Raw genomic sequence first — 27193 nt, 5'->3', positions numbered from 1 at the left:
TATGGGGAAACTTCTCTCCTGCTGTTTCATTTATATATTTTGTTTTTACTTTTATTTTCTGTGCATTTTTTTAGGGTTAAAGCATATATCACCATATATCACCAGTTTATTACGTGCATTAAGACTGAAATCTCATGTTCCCGCATGCACTTGGCATGCATTCATTCATTCATTCATTCATTCATTCATTCATACCATGACCTGCTTTATCCTGTTCAGGTTCGTAGGTAGCTGTGGCTTATCTCAACAGTGGAGGAACCCAAACCGAAGCTCACTGAAGACATACAGATAATGAACAATATGGACTTTTATTAAAATGAATCAAACCTTTGGGCCCGGCAAAGGCAAGTAGTCCAAAAGAGAAATCTGAGAACGAAACCTGACTTTGCATAGAGAATGAGAATACACAATGAAAAATGCTGACAAACTGATAATGAAAGAAGGAAACCCTGGGATATAATTAATGAGGCTGGACAAAGTCAAAATTAATGCAATCAGTAACTGAAACCTGGGGTGAAATAAGAATGCAAAGCCAAATTAAGCATAATGCACAAGGGATACAATTCTTTCAATTTAAAACAGGAAGTAAAGTTCACCATGGAGCAGAGAGATGAACTAGCTCACAACCAGATCGAAAACACCCAAAAAAAAACAAGAGACAACGTCCCAATAAAACAAAGAAACAACAAAAACACACAGATAATGACGGCCACTGCTCAAAAGGCTGGGTGCATCCTGGAAGGACCACCAGCTTCAATAGAGATCAACTATCAACGAATCAGCTCATTTGTAACATTTACAGAACAGAAATGTAAACATTGGATAGAGCCAGTTTAAGATTTTATAGAAGGCATTTTGGATTAATATGGAAGCCCAGAGCGGACGTCCGTCCATCCATCCATCCATCCATCCATCCATCATCTTCCGCTGGTCCGGGGATCGGGTCGCGGGGGCAGCAGCTTGAGCAAAGAGACCCAGACGTCCCTGTCCTCGGCCACTTCCTCCAGCTCTTCTGGGGGGACCCCGAGGCATTCCCAGGCCAGCCGAGAGACATAGTCTCTCCAACGTGTCCTGGGTCTTCCCCGGGGCCTCCTCCCAGTGGGACGGGCCCGGAACACCTCACCGGGGAGGCGTCCAGGAGGCATTCTCACTAGATGCCCGAGCCACCTCATCTGACTCCTCTCGATGCGGAGGAGCAGCGGTTCTACTCCGAGCCTCTCCCGGATGACCGAGCTTCTCACCCTATCTCTAAGGGAGAGCCCAGACACCCTGCGGAGGAAACTCATTTCGGCCGCTTGTATTCGCGATCTCGTTCTTTCGGTCACTACCCACAGCTCGTGACCATAGGTGAGGGTAGGAACATAGATTGACCGGTAAATCGAGAGCTTCGCCTTCTGGCTCAGCTCCTTCTTCACCACGACGGGCCGGTGCAGAGCCCGCATCACTGCAGACGCCGCACCGATCCGTCTGTCAATCTCCTGCTCCATTCGTCCCTCACTCGTGAACAAGACCCCGAGGTACTTGAACTCCTCCACTTGGGGAAGGATCTCATTCCCGACCCGGAGAGGGCATTCCACCCTTTTCCTCGATATATCCTCGAGAGGGGTTGGACAGAGCGGACGTGGTACGTATAAACATTTTTTGATGGTTTTCTCGAAATAACGACATAATTATCTCGTTATCTCGAGAAAACGATAACGAGTTAAATTACCGATGTTTTTTCGAGATCACGAGATGACTATCTTTTTGAATGCTCATGATCAGTTTCTCAGTGTTCTTAAAGCCTTTCCAAGAACGGACTCAAGCTGAAAATGTTAGATTTTGGAGAACCCGACATAGATCAACGCATCAGATTTTACTTCCGTCGAGGTCTAACAGGCAGAAATTGCAATTTGTTTGTCTTGTAGAGATAACTTTCATATCAGCCCGCGTCATTTAAGGAGACGGCTGGCTCGACTGCAGCTCAATAGGCATTTACACCTCAGTGATCCTGCTGATAGAATCGACTTCATCAGTGACCAGCTAAGGGGACCAGACCATCTCCATGGTTACCGAATGATGCACGAGAGGTGCCGTTATCGTTTTTTCTCGAGATAACGAGATAAATAACTCGGTGACAAACAGGTGACAGCTACTCAGCAGACAAAACAGTTTCCTGACCCAAACGAAATACCTTTAAATGCCTAAACATACCCGTGTTGTTGAGCCTAAATATACAACAAATCCAAGGCCAAGTGCATTGAATGAAAATAATCTTAAATGTTAAATTAGTGCTAAAAAATTATAGGTCTGGACAGGAAACAAATTGGTCTGACCCCTCCTAATTCCCAAAAGTGAACTTTTTCCTACTCTTAAATAGTGGTGGGTGCTGCTTGACGTCAGTGAATGAGCATCAGGATTAAATAAGTGCCCAAAATCACGTATAAATCCAACTAGCCCATTAAAAGAAGCCAGCTAATATTTGCCAATTATAGGCGTGTACGTAAACCAAACTTTATTAGAACATATTGTATCTTGGAGTTCCACAGGGATCTGTGCTTGAACCGATTCTTTTCACTTTATACACGCTTCCGTTAGGTAACATTATTAGACAGCATGGTAGAAATTTCCATTGGTATGCTGATGCTACTCAGCTTTACTTATCTATGAAATCAGATTAAACCAGTAAGTTGGTTGGGATACAAGTATGTCTCAAAGACATAAAGACCCGGATGACTCAGACAAAACTAAAGTTGTTGTTTTTGGACCAGAGTTCTTAAGGTAGAAACTGTTCAGTTATGTACTTACTCTAGATGGCATTTCTATGGCTTCTAGTACTGGTCCTGTATCTGTTCTTTGACTCACATATGAAACAGGTTTCTAGGACTGCCTTCTTTTTGCCTTCTTTCACCTTCATAATATTGCTAAAATTAGGAATATTCTGTCTCAGAGTGGTGCAGAAAAATTTGTATGTGCATTTTTCACTTAAAGATTGGACTATTTTATTTTTTTATTATTGGACTGTCCAAAAATTTTTCTGTAAAGCTAGATCTAAAATGCTGCAGCCAGAGTTCTGATGAGAACAGCACATATCATATTTCTCTAGTTTGAGCCTCTCTTCATTGGCTCCCAGTTAAATTCAAAATAGAATTTAAAATCTTCTCCTGTAAATGTAAAGCTCTTAATGACCAAGCTCCATCATATCTATCCATCAAAGATCTCATCTCAAGTTTTGTTTCCACTAAATAGAGAAAATGTTATGAAAGGAGAATCCCAAATTTACAAGAAACTCCCATAAAAGTCTGACATATAGAGCCAAAGTTACTATTTATAGAATATTCCTCCTTTTCCCAACAAAGTCTAATGTATATTTAACTCTAAATTACATATTGTGACGGGTTTAGCAGCTGTAAGAAGTACCTTTGACCTCGTTTCAGACGATTACATTTCTGTGTTTGCATACTAGTTATTACTGAGGTTGTGTGGTCATACAAAGTCATACTGTGGGGGACGCTATGAGGCAAATCGTTTAATTTTAACCTGAAGACACATTTCAAGGACAAATCTCCATCATGGAATCAAATTAAAAGCTGCACCGAGTTTTTTAATATGCTAACAAAGAGCACTGATTGCATAACAGCATTCACAGAACAGCCACTAAGCTGCTTATTGATTTTTCTCTGACCTCAGCTAATTTTCTTTGACACTCCTGCTCTCTCTTTCTCTCAAAAACACCAACCGAGAGACAGAGAATGTAAGCTCGCCACCCACAAAACCCAGCGGGCAGTCAGGCCAGAGTCCAGCATTTAAAACAAACAGCCATTGAGCACAAACGAGGTCATGGATTCACCACCAGGCAAAGACCTCCAATCACTTGTTGGCTCAGTACAAACCCAGTCTGGGCCAAAAAAAAAAAAAAAGAGAGAGAGAGAAATAGCCCAGCAATGAATGTGATGGCTGTGATGAACAGAGGGAAAAACACAGGGGGAGAGCTTTGTTATGGATATGTTCAGGGTCATAGTGGCACTTACGAGAAAACAAACCCAGTCTACTTTGTGGGCTCATTTGGGTTGTTATATGGAGTCTTTCCTTCTCCATGTCTGCTGTTTGCCAGTAAAAAGCTGAAGTTTTGTTCCAGAGTTTCAGCACTACACGGAGCTGGGATTTAGTCCATTGACCAATCTGGAGGCTCAACAGAGCAGCCGAGCACTGTTAAGCACTGACTAAAGCTCCCTGGCAGCAACTCACCCCATTCACTTCTCAGTTGCAACAGAAATGCCTTGGAAGCACAGAGCCCTCCTTTTCGCCATTTTGTTGCTCTACATCTCTTCACAGGTGGCGGGTAAGCGGTCTGTTCATGAGTGAAATTTGTTCAGCTTGATGAATTTGTGGTATTTTTTAATGCATATGTGCCAACATGTCTAAAATTGCTTCAGTCAATCAGAAATCAGAGTTTATGTCAGAGCATGAGGGAGGGATTACTTAACACTAGATGACTGATCAGTGTAAAGAATCACTTAAATTCAACACTTTCTCTCCATTTTACACAACTGTTAAAAAAGGCAGGGTTTTCAAATGTAAAAATGGTTGCTTTTATGCTTTCAAATTTACTTTAGATGTCCTCAAAATGCAGTATTTGAGTCATTCCAAGAGAATGGTTCAAATTGGACTTTGACATTTTTACATTTCTTACAAAAATGTATCATTTGTATTTACATCCCACAGCATTAAGGATATTTTTAACTATCAGAAAAACTTTTTTTTTCTCATCTCAGGCATTAGCTCTCTATTATTAATGGGCAATTTTATTCTTCAACCCTGTTATGTACACAATGGAAGCTCTCTGGATTTGATCATAAAATGTATTTCTGAAGAAATCAATATTTTCATATAATATATATAAATAAAAATCAGATGTCCCCCACACTAATTCAATAACTGCAAATATAAAAATGATTAAAGCCTGAAAGGTCCCTTTTCGTGAAAGCACTCTTGTCATTTTTTATCAAAAGTGTAGTTTAACTCAAGAAACTTCAGTCAGTCAAAATCAATAAGCCTTTAGACAGAAGTCAACAAATATTAAATTACTTTTTAATGCATTTTTTAAATATAATGTATGAAAATGTTGGTGTAATGGGGTTGAGACTAGGGTAACGGGGTTGAATGGATAAATACAGTTTAAAATAGGAGTTGGTAGAGGAGGAGAGGCTGGAAGACATATTTAAAGTTGTAAAAATATAGATTTCAGTTCAACTATAACTAATCTCAAACACGCAGTACTCAACGTCAAATCTTTAAGTAACAAATCATTCCTGATAAATAGTTTTATTTCCTCTCAGAATCTTGATTTTATGTTTTTAACTGAGACATGGCTTGACAAAAACACAGCAAATGCAGTCCTGATTGAGTCTAGTCCACCTCACTTCAATGTTGTGTCTGAAACACGAGAAAACTAGAGGGGTGGGGGTGTTTGTGCCATGTTCAGGGACAATATACCCACCCACAAGTTGTCATTTGGGGTTTTTTCATCATTTGAGTATATGTCATTCAAAATGGAGATAAAACAATCTTCCATACTTTATATCACCATTTATAAACCACCACAGAATTGTTTTATTGATGATTTTACTGAACTACTTTCAATTGTGTGCACTGCTTTTGACTGTTTAGTCATAACAGGGGATTTGAATGTGCATGTGGATGTAGCCCATAATAAGGAAGCTAAAGAGCTCACTGCTGTCCTTGAAATGTTTGGTCTAACTCAGCATGTGACTGAGCCCACCCACAACAGAGGGCACACTCTAGATGTGCTCATTTCAAGGGGTGTTGTTATTTCAAACGTGGATGTCGTCGATGTTGCTTTATCTGATCATTTCTGTGTTTTCTTCGACCTATCTACTTTACCCAAAACACCAGCTGGGTCTGCAGTTGTTCAGGGAAGACTCATAAATGACAGAACAGGGACACAGTTTATGGAAATGATTAGGTTTGAGAACACTCCGTGTTCTGATGTTGATGATCTGTTGAATTCTTACACATCAAGTCTCTTAGATGTTTTGGATACCATTGCTCCTGTCAAGGTTAGAATGGTTAAAAGTAGGCAAAGGGCGCCATGGAGGAAAGAAGAGTCGGTCAGGGCACAGAAAAGGGAGTTCCGGAGAGCCGAAGGGAAATGGCACAAGTCAAAGCTCCAGGTTCATTGTGAGACTTACAAAGAAAAGCTATGTGTGTTCAACCAGACTTTGCATAGAACAAGGGAGAGATATTTTTTCTGAAATCATCAAAAACTGCAGTAACAACTCTCGTGTCCTGTTTGTTACAGTAAACAGATTAACAAACCCTCCAGTTTCACTGCCTTTAGAACTCATTTCTACATCCAAGTGTAATTAGTTTGCAACATTTTTTAGTGACAAAGTTCAAGGCATTAAAAATGCAATAATTTCCACAACACAAATAACTACTTTACAGCCAGCTAGACACCTAGAGCTGACACATTTCACACCTGTTACTGACAAAACAGTCGAAGAGACCATCTGCAGTCTGAGTCTACGTCTACACGAAAACGAAACGAGGTTTTTTTTTAAAACGGGTACGAAAATTCTTGCGACCACACGGAAACGCGCTGCTGTAAAGACTCAGGTCCAGACGAAAACGGATGAAAACGATGAAACGATGCAGTACACACGCCACTGTGTCACGCCACGCTGTGAGACAATAGAGAAGTGTTAAAATTGGCTCACAGCGTCAACGTGTGACTGACGCAAAAACGTTTTAGCTGTAACAGTGGAAACAAAACGAGGCCGTTTTCAAACTTTCCCACTCTGGAACCCGTTTTCAAAAACTATCGTTTTGGGGTAGTGGGAACGCCGGCTCCGTGTGGCCGCGACAGCGAAACGATAAGAAAAAGTATCGTTTACAGTGAAAAACGTTTCCGTGTAGCCGCAGCCTCAGTTCATCAACGTGCTGCCTTGATGAGTTGCCCACTAGATTCCTAAAGTCTCAGCTGAGCAGTTTGTTACCACAACTCGCTCATCTAGTCAACATCTCACTCCAGACTGGAACATTTCCAAAGGCCTTAAAAACCGCTGTCATTAAGCCTCTTCTAAAGAAGAGCAATCTTGATGCCACAGTACTGAACAACTACCGGCCCATATCAAACCTGCCATTCTTAGGCAAAGTCCTAGAAAAGGTTGTATACCAACAGTTTAGTGACTTTCTCCTGTCTAACAATGCTTTTGATACTTTCCAATCAGGCTTTAGGCCCCACCACATCACTGAGACAGCTCTGATCAAGGTGACAAATGACATCCGCCTGAACACAGATGCAAGTAGAGTCACAGTCTTAGTTCTGCTGGACCTGAGTGCTGCCTTTGACACAGTTGACCATGCGATCTTATTACAGAGGTTAGAAGACTGGGTGGGAATCTCTGGTCGTGCTTTAAACTGGTTCAAGTCCTATCTGGAGGACAGGAAATATTTTGTTGAAATTGGTAACTGTGTCTCAGACCAAATGGCTATGACCTGTGGGGTTCCCCAGGGGTCAATCCTGGGACCCGTATTGTTCAATCTGTACATGCTTCCACTAGGCCAGCTAATACGCAGCTATAATGTGTCCTACCACAACTATGCAGATGACACTCAGATCTACGTGTCACTGACAGCAGGAGAACACGGGCCTGTAGATACATTGTGTTACTGCATCGAACAGATCAGTCTGCGGATGCAAAACAATTTCCTCCAGCTAAACTCAGACAAAACTGAAATCATTGTCTGTGGCCCACAGAAACAAAGAGAAAGTGTTATCAGTCACCTTGAGACTCTCTCTCTAAAACCTAATTATCAAGTTAGAAATCTCGGGGTAATATTGGACTCAGACCTGAACTTTAACAGCCACATTAAATCTGTAACATCAGCAGCTTTTTACCACCTAAAAAACATTGCCAGAGTCAAAGCAATAGTGTCTAAACCAGACTTAGAGATACTGATCCCTGCGTTTGTGTCCAGCAGGTTAGACTGCTGTAACGGCCTGCTCACTGGGCTCTCTAAACGGGCTGTAAGACAGCTGCAGTACATCCAGAACGCTGCTGCTCGAGTCCTGACTAGAACCAGGAAATACGACCATATTAGTCCAGTGCTCAGGTCTCTGCACTGGCTTCCTGTCGCTCAGAGAATAGACTTTAAAACAGCTCTGCTTGTGTACAAGTCTCTTCATGGTCAAGCGCCAAAGTACATCTCTGACATGCTAGAGCCATATGAACCAACTCGGGCTCTAAGAACCTCAGGGAGGGGTCTCCTGCTGGTGCCCAGAGTTAGGACTAAACAAGGTGAGGTTGTGTTTCAGTTTTATGCTCCTAAAATCTGGAACAGTCTTCCAGAAGATGCGAGACAGGCCTTAACTCTGACAATGTTTAAATCCAGGCTGAAAACAGTTCTATTTAGCTGTGCATATGACACCTGAAAGTATTTTCTCTGCACTCTTCACTTTTAAATTAAATAATTAATGAATATTTTTTATATCTTTATTTTTCCCCCTCTTCTTTGATTACTTTTAACTGTGTTTTAATTTATCTTTTAAATGCCTTGTCTTTATGTAAAGCACATTGAGTTGTCTGTGGTATGAAATGCGCTATATAAATAAAGATGCCTTGCCTTGCCTACTTGAGTAAAAGTATCAAAAACAAAAATGTGAAAACTCTTAAAGTAAAAGTCCTGCATTAAAAGCACTGTATTGCTGAATACACTGGTATAAGACCAGTGTATTCAGCCTGTTGTCATTCCCACTGACTCTCACATCAACACGGTAGATTTTAGCATTAAGCAATAAAGCTAACTGGCTAAGGCTACAGCTAGCTTTCTGTAGTGTTCAACAGGGGATCAACTTAAAGGAGTGTAATTTTAGTTCTTAATCCTAAAAAAAAAAGTACTTTGGGTACCCGAACCTTAAAGGAAAACTCCGGTATTTTCAACATTAAGCCTCATTTCTGAGTCGTCTGCAATGTTTTAGAACCCCCCTCACCGCTTTTTTGATGTTTACTGCTGTCTTCGGTATTTGCCTAATTTTGATTCTTCTCAACCTGCTTCAGAATGGAAAGAATGGGGCAAACTAAAAGGTCCGTAAAAGCACCATAAACGTCCGTTTTCAAAATCATCAACTCACCGGAGTGGTTACTGGTGTGCACTGGTAATCCATATCAAATTTCGTTGCGAAAAGTTGCTTCTGTCGTGTTTTATTTGACATTTTGTAAATTCCATTGAGTTGTATTGAAGACTGGATGTTCGCTGATAGACGACATGTTTGTAGTTCTCTCGCACCGGAAATGCTGCTAGGTGTATTGCAGGTTTAAAATCCACTTTTACGGCGTTCTTCTGTGAGCTTTTTACATTTCTCACCTTTGTGAACGACTATCTTCGGTTCCATGAGAAGAACCAGGAAACTAAAAGCTCTGCCTCTCATTTTGGACCAGGAAATTCTCGGAACCACAACTCGGCCTGGAGTCAGAGTGGCAAGTTATTGTGTGGTTGTAGGGAACAATAAGATCCCGCTGCCAACCAGGAAAAATCCTGACCCAAACTCTTCATCTCATCCATAAATCTGCAAATGGGCAGTAGTTTCAAAAGGACTTTTTCAAGGATTTTAGAGATTAAAGGGATGTTAGATGTGGGTTTGTAATTAGCTAAAACATCATGACCAGAGACGGTGTTAAAGCAACAGTTTAGTTAAAGCTAGCTTAAACGCCTGTGGTACATATCCTGTTAGAAAGACAGATGGTGATGAGCAGCAAAAGACCCACAAATGGTCTATAGACAAAAAAAACGAATGGAAAGCAAGGCCCTCCAAACCCCCTACACTACCACCAATTGTTTGTTTTCCGAATAATAAAAGAATCGGAAAATTATAAAGTTCTAAAAACACTTTACATGGATCATAGTCGAAGTAGTACCATAGGTCCATATTGTACTGCTACACATAAACTAAATAATTAAATAAATGTATTTAATCAGGACTTTTGACCTTTTTTCTTAATTGTCATGGTTTTGTTCAGACTTCTGACCCACATACAGAGAAAGCACTCAGAAGATACAGGATTCGGTAAAGTAAGTTTATTGGAAAAGGGCTTGTCCGGAACGGTGAGGCGGATCTGGGCTTGATCCTCTGTAACACAGGACACAGGGTTAGGAAAGTAGGTGTGAGGAGGAAGTTTAACGTAGCAGTCAGCCGACTTACTTCGGGGCAAGTTTCCTCTGCCAGGGAGAGGTGGACGGGTTTCAGGGATGGCTGTTAGGGAGTGGGCTTGTAGGTTCCTTCCAGGTGGTAATGAATAGAGGACGGCTGCTTCAGGGCAGGCAGGTATGTGCAATAGGAACGGTTCCAGCTGTGTCTTCCAGAAGGTCCTTTCTCGGGGGGGAATGACTTCTGGCTCGAAAAGGTCACGGGCAGAACTTCCTGGGAAAAGCATTCACAAGTTATTAGTTTTACGGTGATCAAAAAGTCACAGGAGTGCTTGAGAGTTACCGTGTTAGAGTAACAATCCGGCGGCGTGTAGATGGCCTCCGGCTCCTTATATATTCTCCGGTGATGAGGCTGACGATCTGCAGGTGTGGAAGCAGAGCACCTGCAGCAGATGACCAGCCTAAGCAGCCCGTCCAAATATGTACTCTGGAGGAAGGAAAACTAAAAACCCAGCCATAAATCCTACTCCCTGACACCAATCTCATTTTAAAAAGTGTTAAAGCCTCTCCTCTACGATGTTACCTGAGAACATGGGACAGAGCTCGGGCTTTATAAATGGGATATTGTGTAAGATTAAAAGAGGATTTTGCAGATTATTCTTGTATAATTTTGTTTGTGCAATCATTGCTCTATCATCCACTCACCAAAGTGGACTCTATGTCATGATGCATTGACTGACCTCATTATGAGATTTTGTAGAACTTGAGGTTGACGCAGCAGTCAGGCCTGGTCGTCATGACATTAAATCCTTTTGCGTCCATCAGGTTTTGTTGAAAAGCAGGATGGTGATCAGTGCGCTGAGCTCAACAACAGCACATGGCTGGAGTATCGTCAGCAGAGAGTTAAAGTGCGGGTCCAGTACCTGCTGCTGACCAGAAAAAACCTGGACTGTGCACAACAGTTTGACCAGGAGTCTCTCAGCAACAACACTTCTTTCTTCAACATTTCCCATCCTACAAAGGTCATAATCCACGGGTACAGGTGAGGAGCAGACTCTTGAAGGGCCTGAATCAGTTTCTGAATGAGGGCATTCAACATTAAAACAAAGACAACGGACAAAATTTGATTACCACTGTTCCAGATTTCTATATTTTTGATATATCTGGGTTCTGCTGGCTCGTTTGAATGATAAACCTATTTACTGTATGCATCATTTAGTCACAAAGTTTACAAAGTTTAATTAACATTAAAGACTTCAATAAATGCCTCAAAAGTCTTTTAGTAACACTAAAAATTATTCCTGTTACAACATCAGCACATTTATTTTGCAAACATCCTCCCAAAAGTGAGTAGAATAGAAAATTGTAGCTCTAACTTCTGTCAGTGTTTGTAGACCTGATTGATTGGCCCACAAACGTATTGAAATGGGTCAGAAAACTGAAAATTATCACCTCACAGGGCCCTGGGGGGTAAGCCGTCCTGGGTGAAGGAGCTGGCCCGGTCCCTGCTCAGGGCTCAGGACGTGAATGTGCTGGTGGTGGACTGGCTCTATGTCGCCTCTTTGGCCTACAACCAAGTGGTGGAGAATTACAGGGAGGTGGCTCTGCAGATCTCTGTCCTCATCAACCAGATGCAGGTGAGAGAAACAGAAGAGGCGGCTGTTATTATTCATTATTTTAAAGTGAAGAACACTTATCTTTTTTTCTATGATAAACTTTGTAAAGGGAAGTCCATGACAAAGAAAACAATGTAAAATCTTACATGAACATAATTTGAAGCCATATGTAGATGACAAAATAACAAACTATATGGAAGTTTTTCTGTGCCATCAGAGTTTGAATACAAATTTCTAATATTGAATTTTTACAGCATCAAAATCAGACTTTGAATTTGAAAAACCAACAGTGTAAACAAAAATCAATTTCTAAAAACAAAAATCAGTGGAAAAAAAATTCAACATCTAAAATTCTGTGGAAAAAGATCGACAAAAAAGCAATCGATCCCTGTCTCAATTCATTCAACGACAGCCAATGAAGTTACGCTCCATTGGACAGATCAGCCATGGTGCTTCGGTGAGTGAGTTTACTTTATTTGCCATTTGTGTTAGTAAAATTGAGTAATAGATATTACTAATATCTATTCATATCTATCTCAATAGATATTACTAAAATCTATTGAGCTGATCTGTCCAATGGAGCGTAACTTGATTGGCTGATGTTGGATGAATTGAGACAGGGATCGATTGCTTCTCCCTGTTTACCCGGATGTTGAGTCTGGTTCTTTTTCCACTAAATTTTTTGAAGTTGAATTTTTTTCCACTGAATTTTTTTTTAGATGTTGAATTTTTTTACACTGTGTGGTTTTTCAAATTCAAAGTCTGATTTTGATGCTGTAAAAATTCAATATTAGAAATTCGTATCCAAACTCTGATGGCACAGAAAAACTTCCATAAATCTAGTGCAACACTAAGATACACAAATTACTATAACTTTAGAAATGAGTGTTGTATCGTATCTTGTCATGTCTATAACAGTTGAGAGAATATCAATCATCTTATATTATAACTGCTACCTTTCAAATATGTTGTTGCTCTGTGGTCATGCAGAAATAAAAGAAGCTAATAGAAAAAAGTTTAGTGTACACCACAGGCCTGTCAAGTTAAGATTAAAATGTTACATGTGTGTTGTCCAACAGAAACACGGATGCAAACCCGAGTCCTTCCACTTTATCGGGGTCAGTCTTGGAGCACATGTTGCGGGTTTTGTGGGGACTCTGTTCGAAGGAAAAATAGGAAGAATCACAGGTGAGTGTCGACCATGGAAACACTTGAAAGTTTGGAAGAGCTTATATCAATCCTGCCTCGCCTATGCTCCTGCTCAGTTCCAAAATAATATCCCTCTTTTACTCGATGCATCACAGAAATCTGAGGCACGCCTTCTGTAGTATTTCTGGCTGGTTAGAAAAAGACAAAAAGTGCCAGTTTTCTGCTGCTACACCTAAACAGCCTAGTAAGCCTAGTAAACAACCAGGCCAGACAATGAAAGACCCCACAAGTGTCTGACAGAGCCCCCAGTGTGACGTCGGAAAATTAGCAGGCCTCTTCAAAGCACAACAGCATTCTGACAAGAGACACTCAGAGGCCCTGTGGAGAGGCTCAGTCTTCTCATTCAATAACACACCACGCACCACAATGCACCACTGTTCACTTGGTGATATGGGCCTTGTTGTCTGAGTGGGGAGGCTTGTGTGGTTTTCAGGCCACACAAGCACCGGCGGGAATAGATTCAGAGAGGACAGAACTTCAAGAAGTCTGACAATTTAACAAGCGAGACTTTTGGTTTGGGGAGTTTTGTTTGGGAGAGCAGTTAATCATGCTGCCAGACTTTTCAGTTAGAGCTAAAATAATGAGGAGAATTTCATTTTTGCGCTTTTATATCCTTCTGGTAGTCAACATTCAAGAGAAGAAAGAGAAGAAATGCAAAGACTACCAAGTTCTACTCCTTCTTGCTGCTGGCATTCATTCCATTTGCAGCTTTTCTTTCTCACAGAGAAAGTTTAGCTCTGTCCTGTCCTCCCTCCACAACCAGCCACTGTAATTAAGCTTTACTAAAGGTTCTCCACTTTCATCTACAGACCAGAGACCCGCCTGATTTATCTTCTTACAGAGGGATTTTTATTTTAATGACCTGTTATTCTGAGTTTTCCTTCTTGTTTTTTTTTTAGGTCTCGACCCCGCTGGACCCATGTTTAAAGGAGCTGACACTTACGACCGGCTGGACCCATCTGACGCTCAGTTTGTTGATGCCATCCACACAGACTCTGACTGTGAGGAAAACTTTAACTTACACCACACAAAAAGCCTTAGAAAGCACATTTTTCGCCCAACGTTTGAGACCTGGGCAGCTAAATGCTGGGCACAAAGCAGCATTTTACAAAGAAATAAAAACATAAACTGAGACTCATGTTTTGTGTTTGAGACATAAAACAGATTTGTATTAATTAACGTGCAAACATTTGTTACAATCCCTCTCCAGCAAATATTAAAACCCTTAAAACTCATCTGCGTTCCTCAAATTTGTACAATTTGAAGTTTTTTGCCATTCAAAAAGAGCAAAAACAAAAACTCTCATGGCTTTAAAATGGCTTGGGTATTACTCTACACCTATTTCTTCTAATCGGTGAATGGGGACTCATGAATATGCTAATCTATATCTCTTCCCAGCATGAAATGAGAACCTTGCACGGGCTGCACGGAGAAGTTAGTCAGGGGTTAGTGGTGGCTGCTCCCTTGGCTGAGGCAGCGTTGCCAACTTGGTGGATTTGTTGCCAGTTAGCAGCTTAACAAGATCTAGTTATGTGAGAAGTTGCAGGCAGGCTCGCTTGAGCTTATTCTGCCTCTCCACCAACATGGCGGAGTGGAGAAATGAAGCAGCAGCCAGCCCACAGCAGCCGACAGACATCTGTAAAATAGAGAAAACATTTGAGACGTTCTCGGGTGATCATAACACCATGCAGCAAATAAATCACAGCACAGACGTTGTTCTCAGCTTACGTGTTTGCGGTGCTGATGAGGTTTTCTTGTGACAGATTTTGGCATCTCCATCCCGGTCGGTCATGTGGACTTCTTCCTGAACGGTGGGAAGGATCAGACTGGATGCGCACGCTCCAGATTTGCATCAAGTAAGTTTAGAGAAACCTGAGGAGAAGCTGATTTTACTTTAACACAGTTTTACACCTGAATTACTTTAACACAGTTTTACACCTGGATTACTTTAACACAGTTTTACACCTGGATTACTTTAACACAGTTTTACACCTGGATTACTTTAACACAGTTTTACACCTGGATTACTTTAACACAGTTTTACACCTGGATTACTTTAACACAGTTTTACACCTGAATTACTTTAACACAGTTTTACACCTGGATTACTTTAACAGTTTTACACCTGGATTACTTTAACACAGTTTTACACCTGGATTACTTTAACACAGTTTTACACCTGGATTACTTTAACAGTTTTACACCTGGATTACTTTAACACAGTTTTACACCTGGATTACTTTAACAGTTTTACACCTGGATTACTTTAACACAGTTTTACACCTGGATTACTTTAACACAGTTTTACACCTGGATTACTTTAACAGTTTTACACCTGGATTACTTTAACACAGTTTTACACCTGGATTACTTTAACACAGTTTTACACCTGGATTACTTTAACAGTTTTACACCTGGATTACTTTAACACAGTTTTAACACAGTTTTAGGCGCCGTTTACACATACCCGGGTATTTTGAAAAACGCATATTTTCTAACCTTCGTTTTCAAAAAAAAACCCGTGCACACAGCCCCGTTTTTAAAAAAAACCCCGTCTACATTGATCCGAAGAAATACGCTATCAGGAGCTGTTAAATTACGCCAAGCCTGACGGTGGCAGTGTTAGAACAATGAGAATTCCACACAAGCCAATCAGAAGCCTAATAGAGAACCGCTGACAGGCAACTTTCTTCACAACATCAACAGAAGCGCGCATGTGAGTACTCTCACCCTGGATGTGCGGGCGTAGCAGTTCTGCTAGGGAAAGGAGTGAAAATCGTGACATCCTGAAATTTTCCCTCCATTCCTCCGGGACAACAAAGCCATTTTCAAAATTTTCCCACCATAAAGCAGTCCGTCCGGGTCTAATCCAGAATCGCCGTCGCTGGCGGTGGTATGGCCGGGCTCTGTCTGCCAACAGAAGCTCCGCAATTGTTGCCCTCCGCGCCGTAATGCGCCTTTGTTGTTCAATACTTTGTATGACTGTAATTTTCAAAATCACACAAGCGAGTATAGCTCTCAACAAAATAAATGCTGCTAGTACCTCCATGCTTGCCAGATAAACAATGAATGGCGTTATCCTGCCACTATGGTGGATAGGGGCGGGGCTCTGTACAATGACGACAACTCCGCATTCCATTCTGAAAACTCCGTTTTCGTCTTTCAACCAGTTTACACACAAACGCTAAACGGAGTTTTTAAAAAATCTCCACTTTTGCCGGAGTTTTTTTTTAGCTTCGTTTTCGGAGGAAAAAACTCCGTTTGTGTGTAAACGAAAGGCACAAACGAAGGGAAAGGTCTTCGTTTTTCAAAATACCCGGGTATGTGTAAACGGCACCTTACACCTGGATTACTTTAACAGTTTTACACCTGGATTACTTTAACACAGTTTTACACCTGGATTACTTTAACACAGTTTTAACACAGTTTTACACCTGGATTACTTTAATACAGTTTTACACCTGGATTACTTAAACACAGTTTTACACCTGGATTACTTAAACACAGTTTTACACCTGGATTACTTTAACACAGTTTTAACACAGTTTTACACCTGGATTACTTTAACACAGTTTTAACACAGTTTTACACCTGGATTACTTTAACACAGTTTTAACACAGTTTTACACCTGGATTACTTTAACACAGTTTTACACCTGAATTACTTTAACACAGTTTTACACCTGAATTACTTTAACACAGTTTTACACCTGGATTACTTTAACACAGCTTTACACCTGAATTACTTTAACACAGTTTTACACCTGGATTACTTTAACACAGTTTTACACCTGGATTACTTTAACACAGCTTTACACCTGAATTACTTTAACACAGTTTTACACCTGAATTACTTTAACACAGTTTTACACCTGGATTACTTTAACACAGTTTTACACCTGGATTACTTTAACACAGTTTTACACCTGGATTACTTTAACACAGTTTTACACCTGGATTACTTTAACACAGTTTTACACCTGGATTACTTTAACACAGTTTTACACCTGGATTACTTTAACACAGTTTTAACACAGTTTTACACCTGGGCAGATGTAAGTCGCTTGATGACAGTGGTAGTCTCTGGGCATGTGGCTTCCTTAGTGCTCCTGTTTGTTGTCAGTTCTTGTGTACTTTCCAGTGTACGGTTATGTGATTTGTGACCACATGAGGGCGGTGCACGTCTACATGAGCGCGCTGAACAGCATGTGCCCCTTAATGGGGATCCCCTGTTCCAGTTATGAGGACTTCCTGAAAGGAAACTGTATGGACTGTGATGTCTTCCAGGGAACGTGTCCAGTGATAGGTAATCACACACCTGCAGAATGGCTGCCGCAGCCTTGAATGAGCTGCTGGTTTTCTCTGCATTATTGTCTCACTTACACATAAAAGCAAGGGGGGATTTATAAGGAGGGTTCTTACAGTGATTGAAAAAGAAAATAAAGATTTATATAGCATTGAAAAACTTATCTTTTTGCTTCTTTTATCATTGTAAATGCACCACGTCACTGATAATACGGTTTAATAAGTAGAACGAACCACATAAGATTAGTGTGAGTGCTTCTTAAGTTACGATAAGATCAAACTGGTGACTGGTGGAACTAACATCACTGAATCAGGCGTGAAACTAGAAAAAAGATAAAAATATAAACTGGATGACTGGTGTCTTGTTCTGTCCAGTCTCAGTAACACCAGTTGATTTGACTTCTCAGCCAGCAGGTCAGGTCTCGTCACACGGCAGCTTCTGGCAGCTTCTTATCATTTCAGCCCCCAATACATGAGGGTCCTGCTTCAGTTGTGATGCAGCCATGTAAACCTACAGTGTGACTCTGACTCTGTGAGTGTGTTTATTTCAGGTTTATCAGAAAACTGTGGGATAGACACGTCACCCATTCCCAGGGAGCAGAAAGTCTTCCTCCTCACCACTTCTTCGCCACCGTTCTGCAGTGAGTGTTGTTTGTTTAAAGAACAGTTCTGTGCAAATGTCTTCAGCCATCTCCAATGTCTTTGTTTTTGTTCATATTTAACCAGAAAAAGTATTATTTACATGCAGCAATAAAGAGTTTGTACAGCTCTCAACAGCTTTAAATTGAATATCTGCTCTGAGCTCCTTTATCCTCCAACACAGCCTGAACCCTCTCAGACGAGCTTTCTGTCCTTTCTTTAAGGAGTCTTCAGGAATAGTTCTCCAGTTCTTCTTGATGGACATCCCAAAGCTCTTCTTTGGATGTCGGCTGCCTTTTGTTGCGTTCTCTGCCAACATGATCCCACACTGCTTCAGTAATGTTGAGCTCCGGGCTCTGGGGAGGATTCATCCCTCCATCAGACCTGCTGCCACTGATTTTCAGCCCACTTCTTGTGTCCTTTGGCACAGCTCAGCCTTTTCTCCCTGTTTCCCTTCCTTAAGAACGGCTTCTTGACAGCCACCCTTCCATGAGCCCATTTCTGATGAGGCTTGGGCCAACAGCAGATGGATCAGCTGAAGGTCCAGATGCATCTCTCAGCTCCTGTGTCAGGTCTTTGCTGGATTTTTTCCTCTTTCTTAAGGACATCACTTTCAGATCCTGTTCATCTGCTGTAGATAGTTTTTTAGGCCTGACACTTCTTCTTTTGTCCTCCACTTGTCCAGATTCCTCAAATGTTTTAAGGACACACTGCACACCATGCTGAGATATGCCAAGTTTTCAGCTAACAGCTCTTTGGGAATCACCTTGTTGCTGCAGAAATCCTGTTTTCTGTCTGTCAGACTGTGTTATCTTTGCTGTTTTTCACAGATGCAACCAAAGAAATGGAAAAGTTTTATTATTTATACAAAACACCGGTTTATTCTGTGAATCAGGTGTCTTATTTCTGCATTTAGTGAGGAAGGGTTGAACAACTTTAAAATCCCCTCCATCGATCTTTAAAAAGCTGCACAACGCCAGCTTTCTAGTGAAGCGGCCTGAATTATAAAGCCTTTATTTTGTCCTAAATAGTGGAAAGAAACTATTTCAACATATTAATATTCATATAATGTGCTAATGTTCCTCTCCTCAGCTCATCACATCTTGCTGAAGCTGGAAGTTTCCGCCCTGGATAAGAGTGCTGAGGTGGAAGTGACGCTGACGACTGGGAACCTGGGAACAGAGGACCGGCTCAGGCTGTAAGTAGCACATAGTTAATGGTTATTTAAGTATCCTACAGTTCAGAGAACCAAAAAGAATCCACAGACCTCACTTGTTAATGTCACTGTGGGCGAGCTCTATTCAGTTCAGCCCGTGGACCGTTTGATCATTTATATAAAGGCAGGAAATTATCACTGAATAGATTTTCTGTCCAAATGCAAAATATCCCGCTCAAAAATAAAATGGTGAAACCTTACAGTTTAGCAGTGAGTGGGCAAATAAATAGCTGTTAACTAACAAATGCAGGGGGAAAGTCTGTATTTGATCTGCAACAGCTGCCTTTTGGCAGTGAAAACATTTATGTGACTCAAATATAGACATTTAATTTGAACAGGTCAGCTGCTGGCAGTGCAGTTCGTTCTTGCTAATCAAACCATAACATCCGCAATCAACCTGCTTGAACAAAAGTACAGAAAAAGTTTAGAAAAATGATGCTTATAGCATCTATACTTACAGTAAAATCTAAACTCGAATGTAAAGTAGAGCAAAAATAATTAGATTCTCTTCATTCAGCTGCGGCCTCCTGTCTTAGCTCGTAAGCAAATTCTTTATATACTCCCTGAAATAAGGTGAGGCTCTATTTAGAGAGGAAAGGAGCTTCAGCCAGGTGCACGAAACTGATGCAGAAATGTTGAGACAGCAGAAGTACCTCAGCACAGGTTCACAGAGTTCAATAAGAGTGTGTGGATACATTTCCTCATTATTTGTTTTCATGTAAACAAGGAAACATTCAACCTTGTTGATTTAAAAAAAAAAACTAAAAAAAACGCTTTAACTGCTCCTTTACCTCAACTGAGACTGGTGGAGAACATCCCTTCCTTTAAACAACTGAGAATATCTGCGGACCTCTCCTGGACAGAGAACACTGCATCACTGGTGAGAAAGGCTCAGCAGCGCATCCATTTCCTGAGGATCCTTCAGAGAAACAAACTCAAAGAGGACCTGCTTGTGTCTGTGATCTGCTGGCTGCCCAGTGGGCGACAGAAAGAAGCTGCAGAGTGTGATCAAAGTAGCCGAAAAGACTATCGGTTGCCCCCCTGCCTTCTTTGCATGACGCTGCGAGCTCCCGATGCCTAGTTCTCTAGAACTGGCAAGATCATCAAACACCACCTCCACCCAGAACACCACCTGCTCAGCCTGTCGGCCTCCAGCAGAAAGTACAGAAGCATACCAAGCAGAACAAATACTGAGAAACAGCTTCTTTCCCTGGGCTGTCAGGAGCGTAAACTCTCATCTGAGCACGCTACAATAATACTTCAGTGAGACTAAGTGCAACATCACCCTCAGAACAGGAATTAGAAATAATGAATTATGTATATTTTCTTGTCTGCCTTTTATTTATTTATTATTCTAGTTTTAACCCTTTTTTTACTTTTTAGAGATGCTTTTTGTAGAGGTTGCACGTTTAATTTCATTGTATAGATGCCTGTACAATGACAATAAAGACAATTCTTCTATCGGTTATAACAGATGCAGTAAAGCTGAGGTGCAATACACATCAGCACTGGACTGAAGATTAAAACTAAACCAAAAATAACAACACAAAAAGGAAACCGACAACAACGTTTCCCTAAATAATATATTTGAACACAAAAAAAAATAAAACAAATGAGAAAACACACTATACAAAAAAACCAAATGCACTTTTCACAAAACAATTAAACAGAAAACTCAACATTTCACACAACAGAACATTTCTGAAAACGCATCAACAAACCCACATTTACAGCTTGCTGTAACAATTATCCAGAAAGCACCAAATGTTACAAAAAAAACAAAGAAAACAACAATAAATGACAGTCATTCAACAACAAAACAACCTTTGACAAAGCTCCTTTTGTGGCACGATGCGCTTTCAGTTAGTTGCTTTTTGTTCAATGTCAGTGAAATGTTTGGGTCTTTTGTGAAGGGGTCGCTGTATTTTTGCACCTCAGGGCCACGATAATAAAAGCAATAACTGTCCCAAGTGTTTTGTTTGTCTCGTCTGTGCAGCTGTGACGTTACTTACACGCACGTTGTGTGTTTCTTGCAGTCAGAAGGATACGACTGTGTACAGGACGGTGCTGGCTCACCCTGCTGCTCTGTGTGAGATCAGCTCCATCAGGCTGAAAAACACCGGAGCTCGCTTCTACAGGCAGGGAGACATCCACTTCAAGTCTGTGTGTCTGCTGGAGCTCCCCTCCCTCAGGTTTGTGTGGACAAAACAAGAACTTTCCAAGTGTTCTGCGGATCAAATCCTCATCGCCTGAATGTCGGCAGGCAGAAAAATCTGAAACTTCAGCTGCACTTCTCACCTATCGACCCTCAAGCTCAGCGTCTTCTAAAGAGATTTTAACATAGCAACTCAAAGCTTCTGTTTATTCTTTGGTCCCGAATGATGAACATGAAGCAAATGTAGCTGAATCGGTGGAAGAATACACAGAAGACGAGTCAGCAGCTAAAGACTTCTTCTTATATCAGATTCATCTAAACTGTTCCAGCCCTGCAGCAAAGTGAATGTATGAGATACATCTTTAGGGGAAGAAAACCTTTAAGATTGCTGTTTTCTGAAATTCTAAATTTCTAACATTAAGGCTCAAACTCTTACACACAAACCACCCTCTTTGATGTTTGAATTAAAGTTGTGGAAGGTTCGAAATTTATCTTGAAGGGATATTTCGGGTTTTATGAGGTGGGGTTGTGTGAGGTACTTCTGAGCAGTTACCTTACCTGCAGGGGGCAGAACGCTCTCTGTTTGGAGAAGCTGCTGAGACCAGGGACAAAACAAGACCTTCACCTTCTAAAACAACTCAAACTTTGATCAGCGAGGGCTACATTGTAGATCTGTCACATGTCACTACTGCAGGGCTCTCAGACTGAACCGTGAAAGGGCCGGTGTGGCTGCAGGTTTTTGTTCCAATCCTGCAGCAGCGCAGCTGACTTCTTTCATTCAGTCAACTCAACTGGTTCAGACCTTCAGTGCAGACAGTTCAGTCTAACTGAACACTAACTTAAAGGGGAAGTTTGTTTTTTTAAAACCTGGGATGTGTTCGAAACCGCCTACTTCTCCTACTACTCCTACTACTCATACTACTCATACTAACTTTAACTTTTTTTAAGTTTCCGGATGCATACTAGATTCGCCAAAATGTTGCTTATGCTGCATCATGAGGTTACTACTCATACTCAAACTACCCAAGATGCAACGTAACGTGACGTCGCCGATCGTCATTTCCTGTCAATACGGCAGTTTCAAGCTAGCTACAACGAGGGTAGGTTCACTTCCTGTTTTCAAAACAAAAGCAACAATTGTATCGTAATGGCTTTCCCTATGATAAAGGGCAACGGGTATTTTATTTTGTGAAAATAACCAGAAGTGTGTTGCTCACTGCGGCTAGCTTTAGTAGCGCTGAATTCGTGGGAACAAAATTGTAAATAGCCGGTATTTTGTCAGGTTTTCAACACGCTGAAAATGTTTCAAATGTTGCTAAAGTTTACAGAGTTTAGAGCTTAAGCGAAATCAGCTTCAGGCCTGCTGATTTCGGCTCGGGCAGGAGCGAAATGCATTGTGGGTAAACGCTCTGCATACTGTCTGATCGATGAGTATGCCGTTTACAAGTAAGTAGTATGTAGTAGATGGTTTCCAACACAGCCCTGGACCTTATTTCTGGCATTAAATACATTCATCTACTACGAATGAATGAATGAACGTGTACTATTACACTGTTAGCTCAGAGCTGCCGTGTTGTTGTTATTGGGGGCTATCAGGGGGCTTATAGGAAGCTTTCTACACACGCATATACTGGGATGATGTCATCGACACGCGCCCCTGCAGCACAGCTTATTCACTCCAGTAAGGACGCCCCCAATAACAACAACACGGCAGCTCTGAGCTAACAGTGCAATAGTACTTTTTGCTGAACTGGTTAAGACCTTCAGTGCAGACAGTTCATTACATTACATTACGGTCATTTTGCAGACGCTTTTAACCAAAGCGACTTACAATAAGTGCGTTCAACATCGGTAGGCAAAAGAACTTCAGGTCACAAGAAATCATAAGTGCATTTCCTTCCAATACCAAACAGCTAAGAGCAAAACTAGTGCTAGAGTAAGTGCGATAAGTCAGGTACCTCAGCCTCTCACCAACTGCACACCAGTCACAGCGGGGTGGGGATGCAAACCCTGGTTCGGGTAGGGGAAGAAATAAAAGAGGTAAGAAAAGCAGGAATGGGATGCAAACCCTGGTTCGGGTAGGGGTAATGAAAATATAGAGGGTGCCAGTGGTGGAGGAAACAATAAGTGCGTAAAGAAACTAGGACGGATCAGGGTAGTTTTTCCTGAAGAGATGGGTTTTCAGCCTGCAGCGAAAGATGGGCAGCGACTCAGCTGTCCTGATATCAGTCGGGAGATCGTTCCACCATCGGGGTGCCAGAACAGAGAAAAGCCGTGACCGTGTCGATTGTGCGCAGAGACCCCTGGGTGACGGGGCAGCCAGGCGCCTGGTGGCCGCAGAGCGAAGTGGTCGGGCGGGGGTGTAGGGCTTGACCATAGCCTGGAGGTATGAAGGAGCTGTTCCTTCCACTGCCCTGTAGGCTAGCACCAGAGTCTTAAACTGGATGCGAGCAGCTACAGGGAGCCAGTGTAGAGAGCGGAGAAGGGGAGTGGTGTGGGAGAACTTGGGGAGGTTGAACACCAGACGAGCAGCAGCTTTCTGAACCAGCTCCAGAGGTCTGATGGCAGAAGCCGGGGCGCCAGCAAGGAGGGAGTTGCAGTAGTCCAGGCGGGAGATGACAAGAGCCTGGATGAGCACCTGTGCTGCCTTGTCGGTGAGGAAGGGGCGAATCCTCCGGATGTTGTAGAGGAGGAATCGGCAGGAACGGGTCACTGATGCGATGTTTGGCGAGAATGGCGGTTCGTCGTCCAGGGTCACACCCAGATTCCTCGCAGTCCGGGTTGATGTCACCACAGAGTCATCCATGGTGATGGCCAGGTCTCTGAATGTTGACTGAATGAAACAAGTTAGCTGTGCTGCTGCAGGGTTGGAACAAAAACCTGCAGCCACACCGGCCCTTTCACGGATCAGTTTGAGAGCCCTGCACTACTGCATCAGACCACTGATGCTTTGTCACTACTGACTGAACAACACCCTTGTTGCTTCCCGTTACTGCGTGCTCGGCGGCTGGCCGACATATCCTGCCGCTGATCAGTTGTGACTCATAGTTCTGCCGCTCTAATTCGAAAACAACAATTACAATACAGTAAAAATATAAATGTTGTTAGTCTGTGTAGAAGTAATTTCCAGAAGGAAGATATCCGACAAGCCTGAGTTGTTATAGATGGGGAAAATTCTCAGTGGCTGTTAGCTTGGCCCCCCATGCTAATTCCTCCCTTCCTCTCCAAAAACAGAGCGCTCTGACTGTTGCACTGGAAAAAATCAAAGTCTTTCCAAGTATATTTGTCTCATTTCTAGTCAAAATATCTCATTACACTTAATATAAAACACAACTGCCTAACAAGTACTATTTCAGCCAGATATGGGGACTTGTTTGAAGACAATACATCTGGAATATCTTGTTAAATGAAAAAGTCTTGAAAACAAATTGTTTTGATTTCATATGAAACAAGCTTTTTTTGACATTTGAAGAGGTTTTTAAGCTAATTTCAAGATCACTTTTATCTCAAAAGTCCCAAATATCACATCTTATTTCAAGAAATCTTGACAAGCCGATTTTCACTAGTTCCATTGGCAGATTTTTTTGCTCATTTCAAGCAAAAACGTCTTGTATTTGTTGTTTTTCTTACTTATTTTTGGAAGGGCATTTTTTCCCATTGTGCCTACAGCAGCCAAGGCTCAAACTACTCATAAGTATGTCATACAACGCCGCTTCAGAAAACCTGAACTATCCCTTTAACTTGGCACGTCCTGTTAAAGATCATGACTGACTTTGGTGGTTATTAACTCTGAGCTGAAAGGAAAAGTTAACTCTGGGAAGCTCACAAAAAGCCTAAAAATGGAGCTGAACTGCTTTGTTCCAGCTCCATTTAGTCAAAGTTTGTCTTATTCAATATTTATTCGAGTTCACTATTTTTAGCTTGATTTAGGTGCGTTTGTCTTTCAGGCAAGAGAAACCGCTGTGTGTGAACAACATTGGCATCGGACGAGGAGCCCCGTGGTCACACGACTTTGTCCAGGTGTGTGGGATCTTCTGAGGAGAAAGGCCGACTCAAAAGACTCTGAGAAGAAAGCAATGCAACCATCTACAGTGAAGTGACACTCACATGGAGGCAGTTTCACAGTTAAACCACCTTGTTTGATGTTAAAAGAACAGAATGAGGGAGTAAAATCTCACGGGACAGGTTCATGGAAGTTCATTTTATGTAGTCAACCCTATCCCTCGAATACTAACGGACAAAATGCCAACCATTTATGCAAAGTTGGTGAGTTAAACCTCTGATTTTCTAACTTTGTGCCTGAAACCATGATAATAATCTTGTCTGTAAAAAATTTAAGTTTAGCTCTAACCTCACTCCAGTCTCCTGTGATCTGATTATTCAGCTCCGAGCCTGACTTGTGAAATATGTTCCGGATTTTAAGGTTTGTTTTATATTCTCTCACAAGTAGTTTAGGAAATAAAAAGAGCGATAAACGGTGCTATGTTTTGTTTCTCTGTCAGTGTCAGGAGGTCGGATAGTCTTTCTAAAGCAAAATGGAGAGGCTTAATTGAATTACTCTGTTACTTGTACGTACATCAATATAAACAGCAAATGAGGAAACAGTTGCCTTTGTTGCAGTTGTTGCCTCTGGCAGAATTTTATACAACAAAAAAGCCAAAAGATGCTGCTTCAAGAGTCAAAAGTTAAAAGGTTTTTATTCTGATGTGCAGTCAGTGAGTGCTGAAGTTTAAATTTTGCAGCTGGATGAAGCAGCATGAGCCGGGACTTATTTTTATGGTTGCACATAAATAACTTTGATGATAATCTGGGTTCTGTCTTGTGACGAACGTGACAGGAAGCAGACAGTCAAAAAACAAACTACACTGCACACAAAGAGCTTTATGGAGAAATGTTGGACCCACGATGAAGACTTTTTAAAAAAAACATTTATGCTTCATTTTCGTCTGATCAGTCTCTTTTTTTCTTATCAGTGACAGAAAAAGAACAATTCAGTGTCCATTTGTGTAATACACACTAAAAAAAACATGGTCTACAGCATTCAAAGTATCACCAAAAATGAGGTCAGACAATTTCTTCTTGATTAAAATGGGTCATTTTCTGAAGTCAGAACCACAAGCTGAACCCTCAGCACACATTAGCCCGGGTCATAATGCATTCAGGAACCAAACGGGTCACAACAACAACAAAATATAGGTGAAATGAGGGAAACTACCCAGCTCGCAGGTTTTGTTCCTAACTGGAGCTGCTGGAGAGTATTTATGCCAAACTGAAATATATCCAGGTCTTAAAAGGATGCACCAAAAACTCTCATCAATTCATGACTTTTTTTTTTCTTTTTCTTTAAACACATCACATCCAGAAGTTATGTGGTAACCCTAATAACTCTAATACACTTTAACACTGAGTCATTTGTGATACAAACAATTACAATAAAGCACTCGAACATCAATTTTGAGTGAGAGGAAAACCAAACTCGTCTGTTTCAGTAATCAATAAAATATGAAATAACATTTCAGACACCGAATGTGATGTTAAGTTAACACTAACTTAAAGGGGAAGTTTTTTTTTTTTTTTAAACCTGGACCTTATTTCTGGCATAAAATACGTTCATCTACTCACCGATAACAGTTTGTTGAAAGTCGGCGTCCTTCGGAAGATATTTAGATCACTGGAGATCCGCGTATATCTATATAACGGGAGAGAACAGGGCAGAGACAATGCAGCCTCTAAATAAGGCATTATCTGTCTTTATTTCACTATACTTTAAGATGAATGAATGAATGAACGCATACTATTGCACCGTTAGTTCAGAGCTGCCATGTTGTTGTTATCTGGGCTATTGGGGACTTTCTACACACACGTATATTGGGACGATGTCATCTACGCGCGCCCCTGCAGCAC

At 41.4% G+C, this 27193-nt stretch overlaps 1 protein-coding gene and 1 long non-coding RNA gene across 3 annotated transcripts; one reads left to right on the top strand and one right to left on the bottom strand.

Moving 5' to 3' along the window:
* The first annotated feature begins 4004 nt into the window (after positions 1-4004).
* Positions 4005-26220, top strand: pla1a (phospholipase A1 member A). Of its 2 annotated transcripts, none has more exons than XM_075480072.1 (11): positions 4005-4321; positions 10975-11191; positions 11609-11786; positions 12845-12953; positions 13874-13975; positions 14738-14830; positions 17098-17280; positions 17831-17920; positions 19011-19116; positions 21171-21326; positions 25237-26220. In XM_075480072.1, the coding sequence occupies exons 1-11, from the start codon at positions 4255-4257 to the stop codon at positions 25325-25327; spliced, it is 1392 nt and encodes a 463-aa protein (XP_075336187.1). In that variant the 5' UTR covers positions 4005-4254; the 3' UTR covers positions 25328-26220. The 2 variants fall into 2 exon arrangements, with proteins under 2 accessions (XP_075336187.1, XP_075336188.1); XM_075480073.1 differs by having other exon boundaries at positions 4014-4321; positions 17116-17280; positions 25237-26219.
* On the bottom strand, positions 10061-11978 carry LOC142396882 (uncharacterized). The gene is made up of 4 exons (XR_012772564.1): positions 11602-11978; positions 10493-11227; positions 10205-10423; positions 10061-10132 (listed from the first exon to the last, which is right to left on the bottom strand). It is a non-coding gene; the product is annotated as an uncharacterized LOC142396882 (long non-coding RNA).
* Positions 26221-27193: the final 973 nt, after the last annotated feature.

The sequence above is a fragment of the Odontesthes bonariensis genome, chromosome 12 (genome assembly GCF_027942865.1).
Source record: "Odontesthes bonariensis isolate fOdoBon6 chromosome 12, fOdoBon6.hap1, whole genome shotgun sequence".
Lineage (NCBI taxonomy): Eukaryota > Metazoa > Chordata > Actinopteri > Atheriniformes > Atherinopsidae > Odontesthes > Odontesthes bonariensis.
The sequence above is the reverse complement of the archived record's forward strand: the minus strand, read 5'-3'. Positions and strand labels throughout refer to the sequence as shown.

Excerpts from the sequence above, each read along its gene's own strand:
- pla1a (XM_075480072.1), top strand. The coding sequence starts at position 4,255 with ATGCCTTGGAAGCACAGAGCCCTCCTTTTCGCCATTTTGTTGCTCTAC. Across the intron at positions 4,322-10,974 it reads CATCTCTTCACAGGTGGCGG|GTTTTGTTGAAAAGCAGGAT; the intron begins GTAAGCGGTCTG and ends TGCGTCCATCAG. Across the intron at positions 17,921-19,010 it reads TTCTTCGCCACCGTTCTGCA|CTCATCACATCTTGCTGAAG; the intron begins GTGAGTGTTGTT and ends TCCTCTCCTCAG.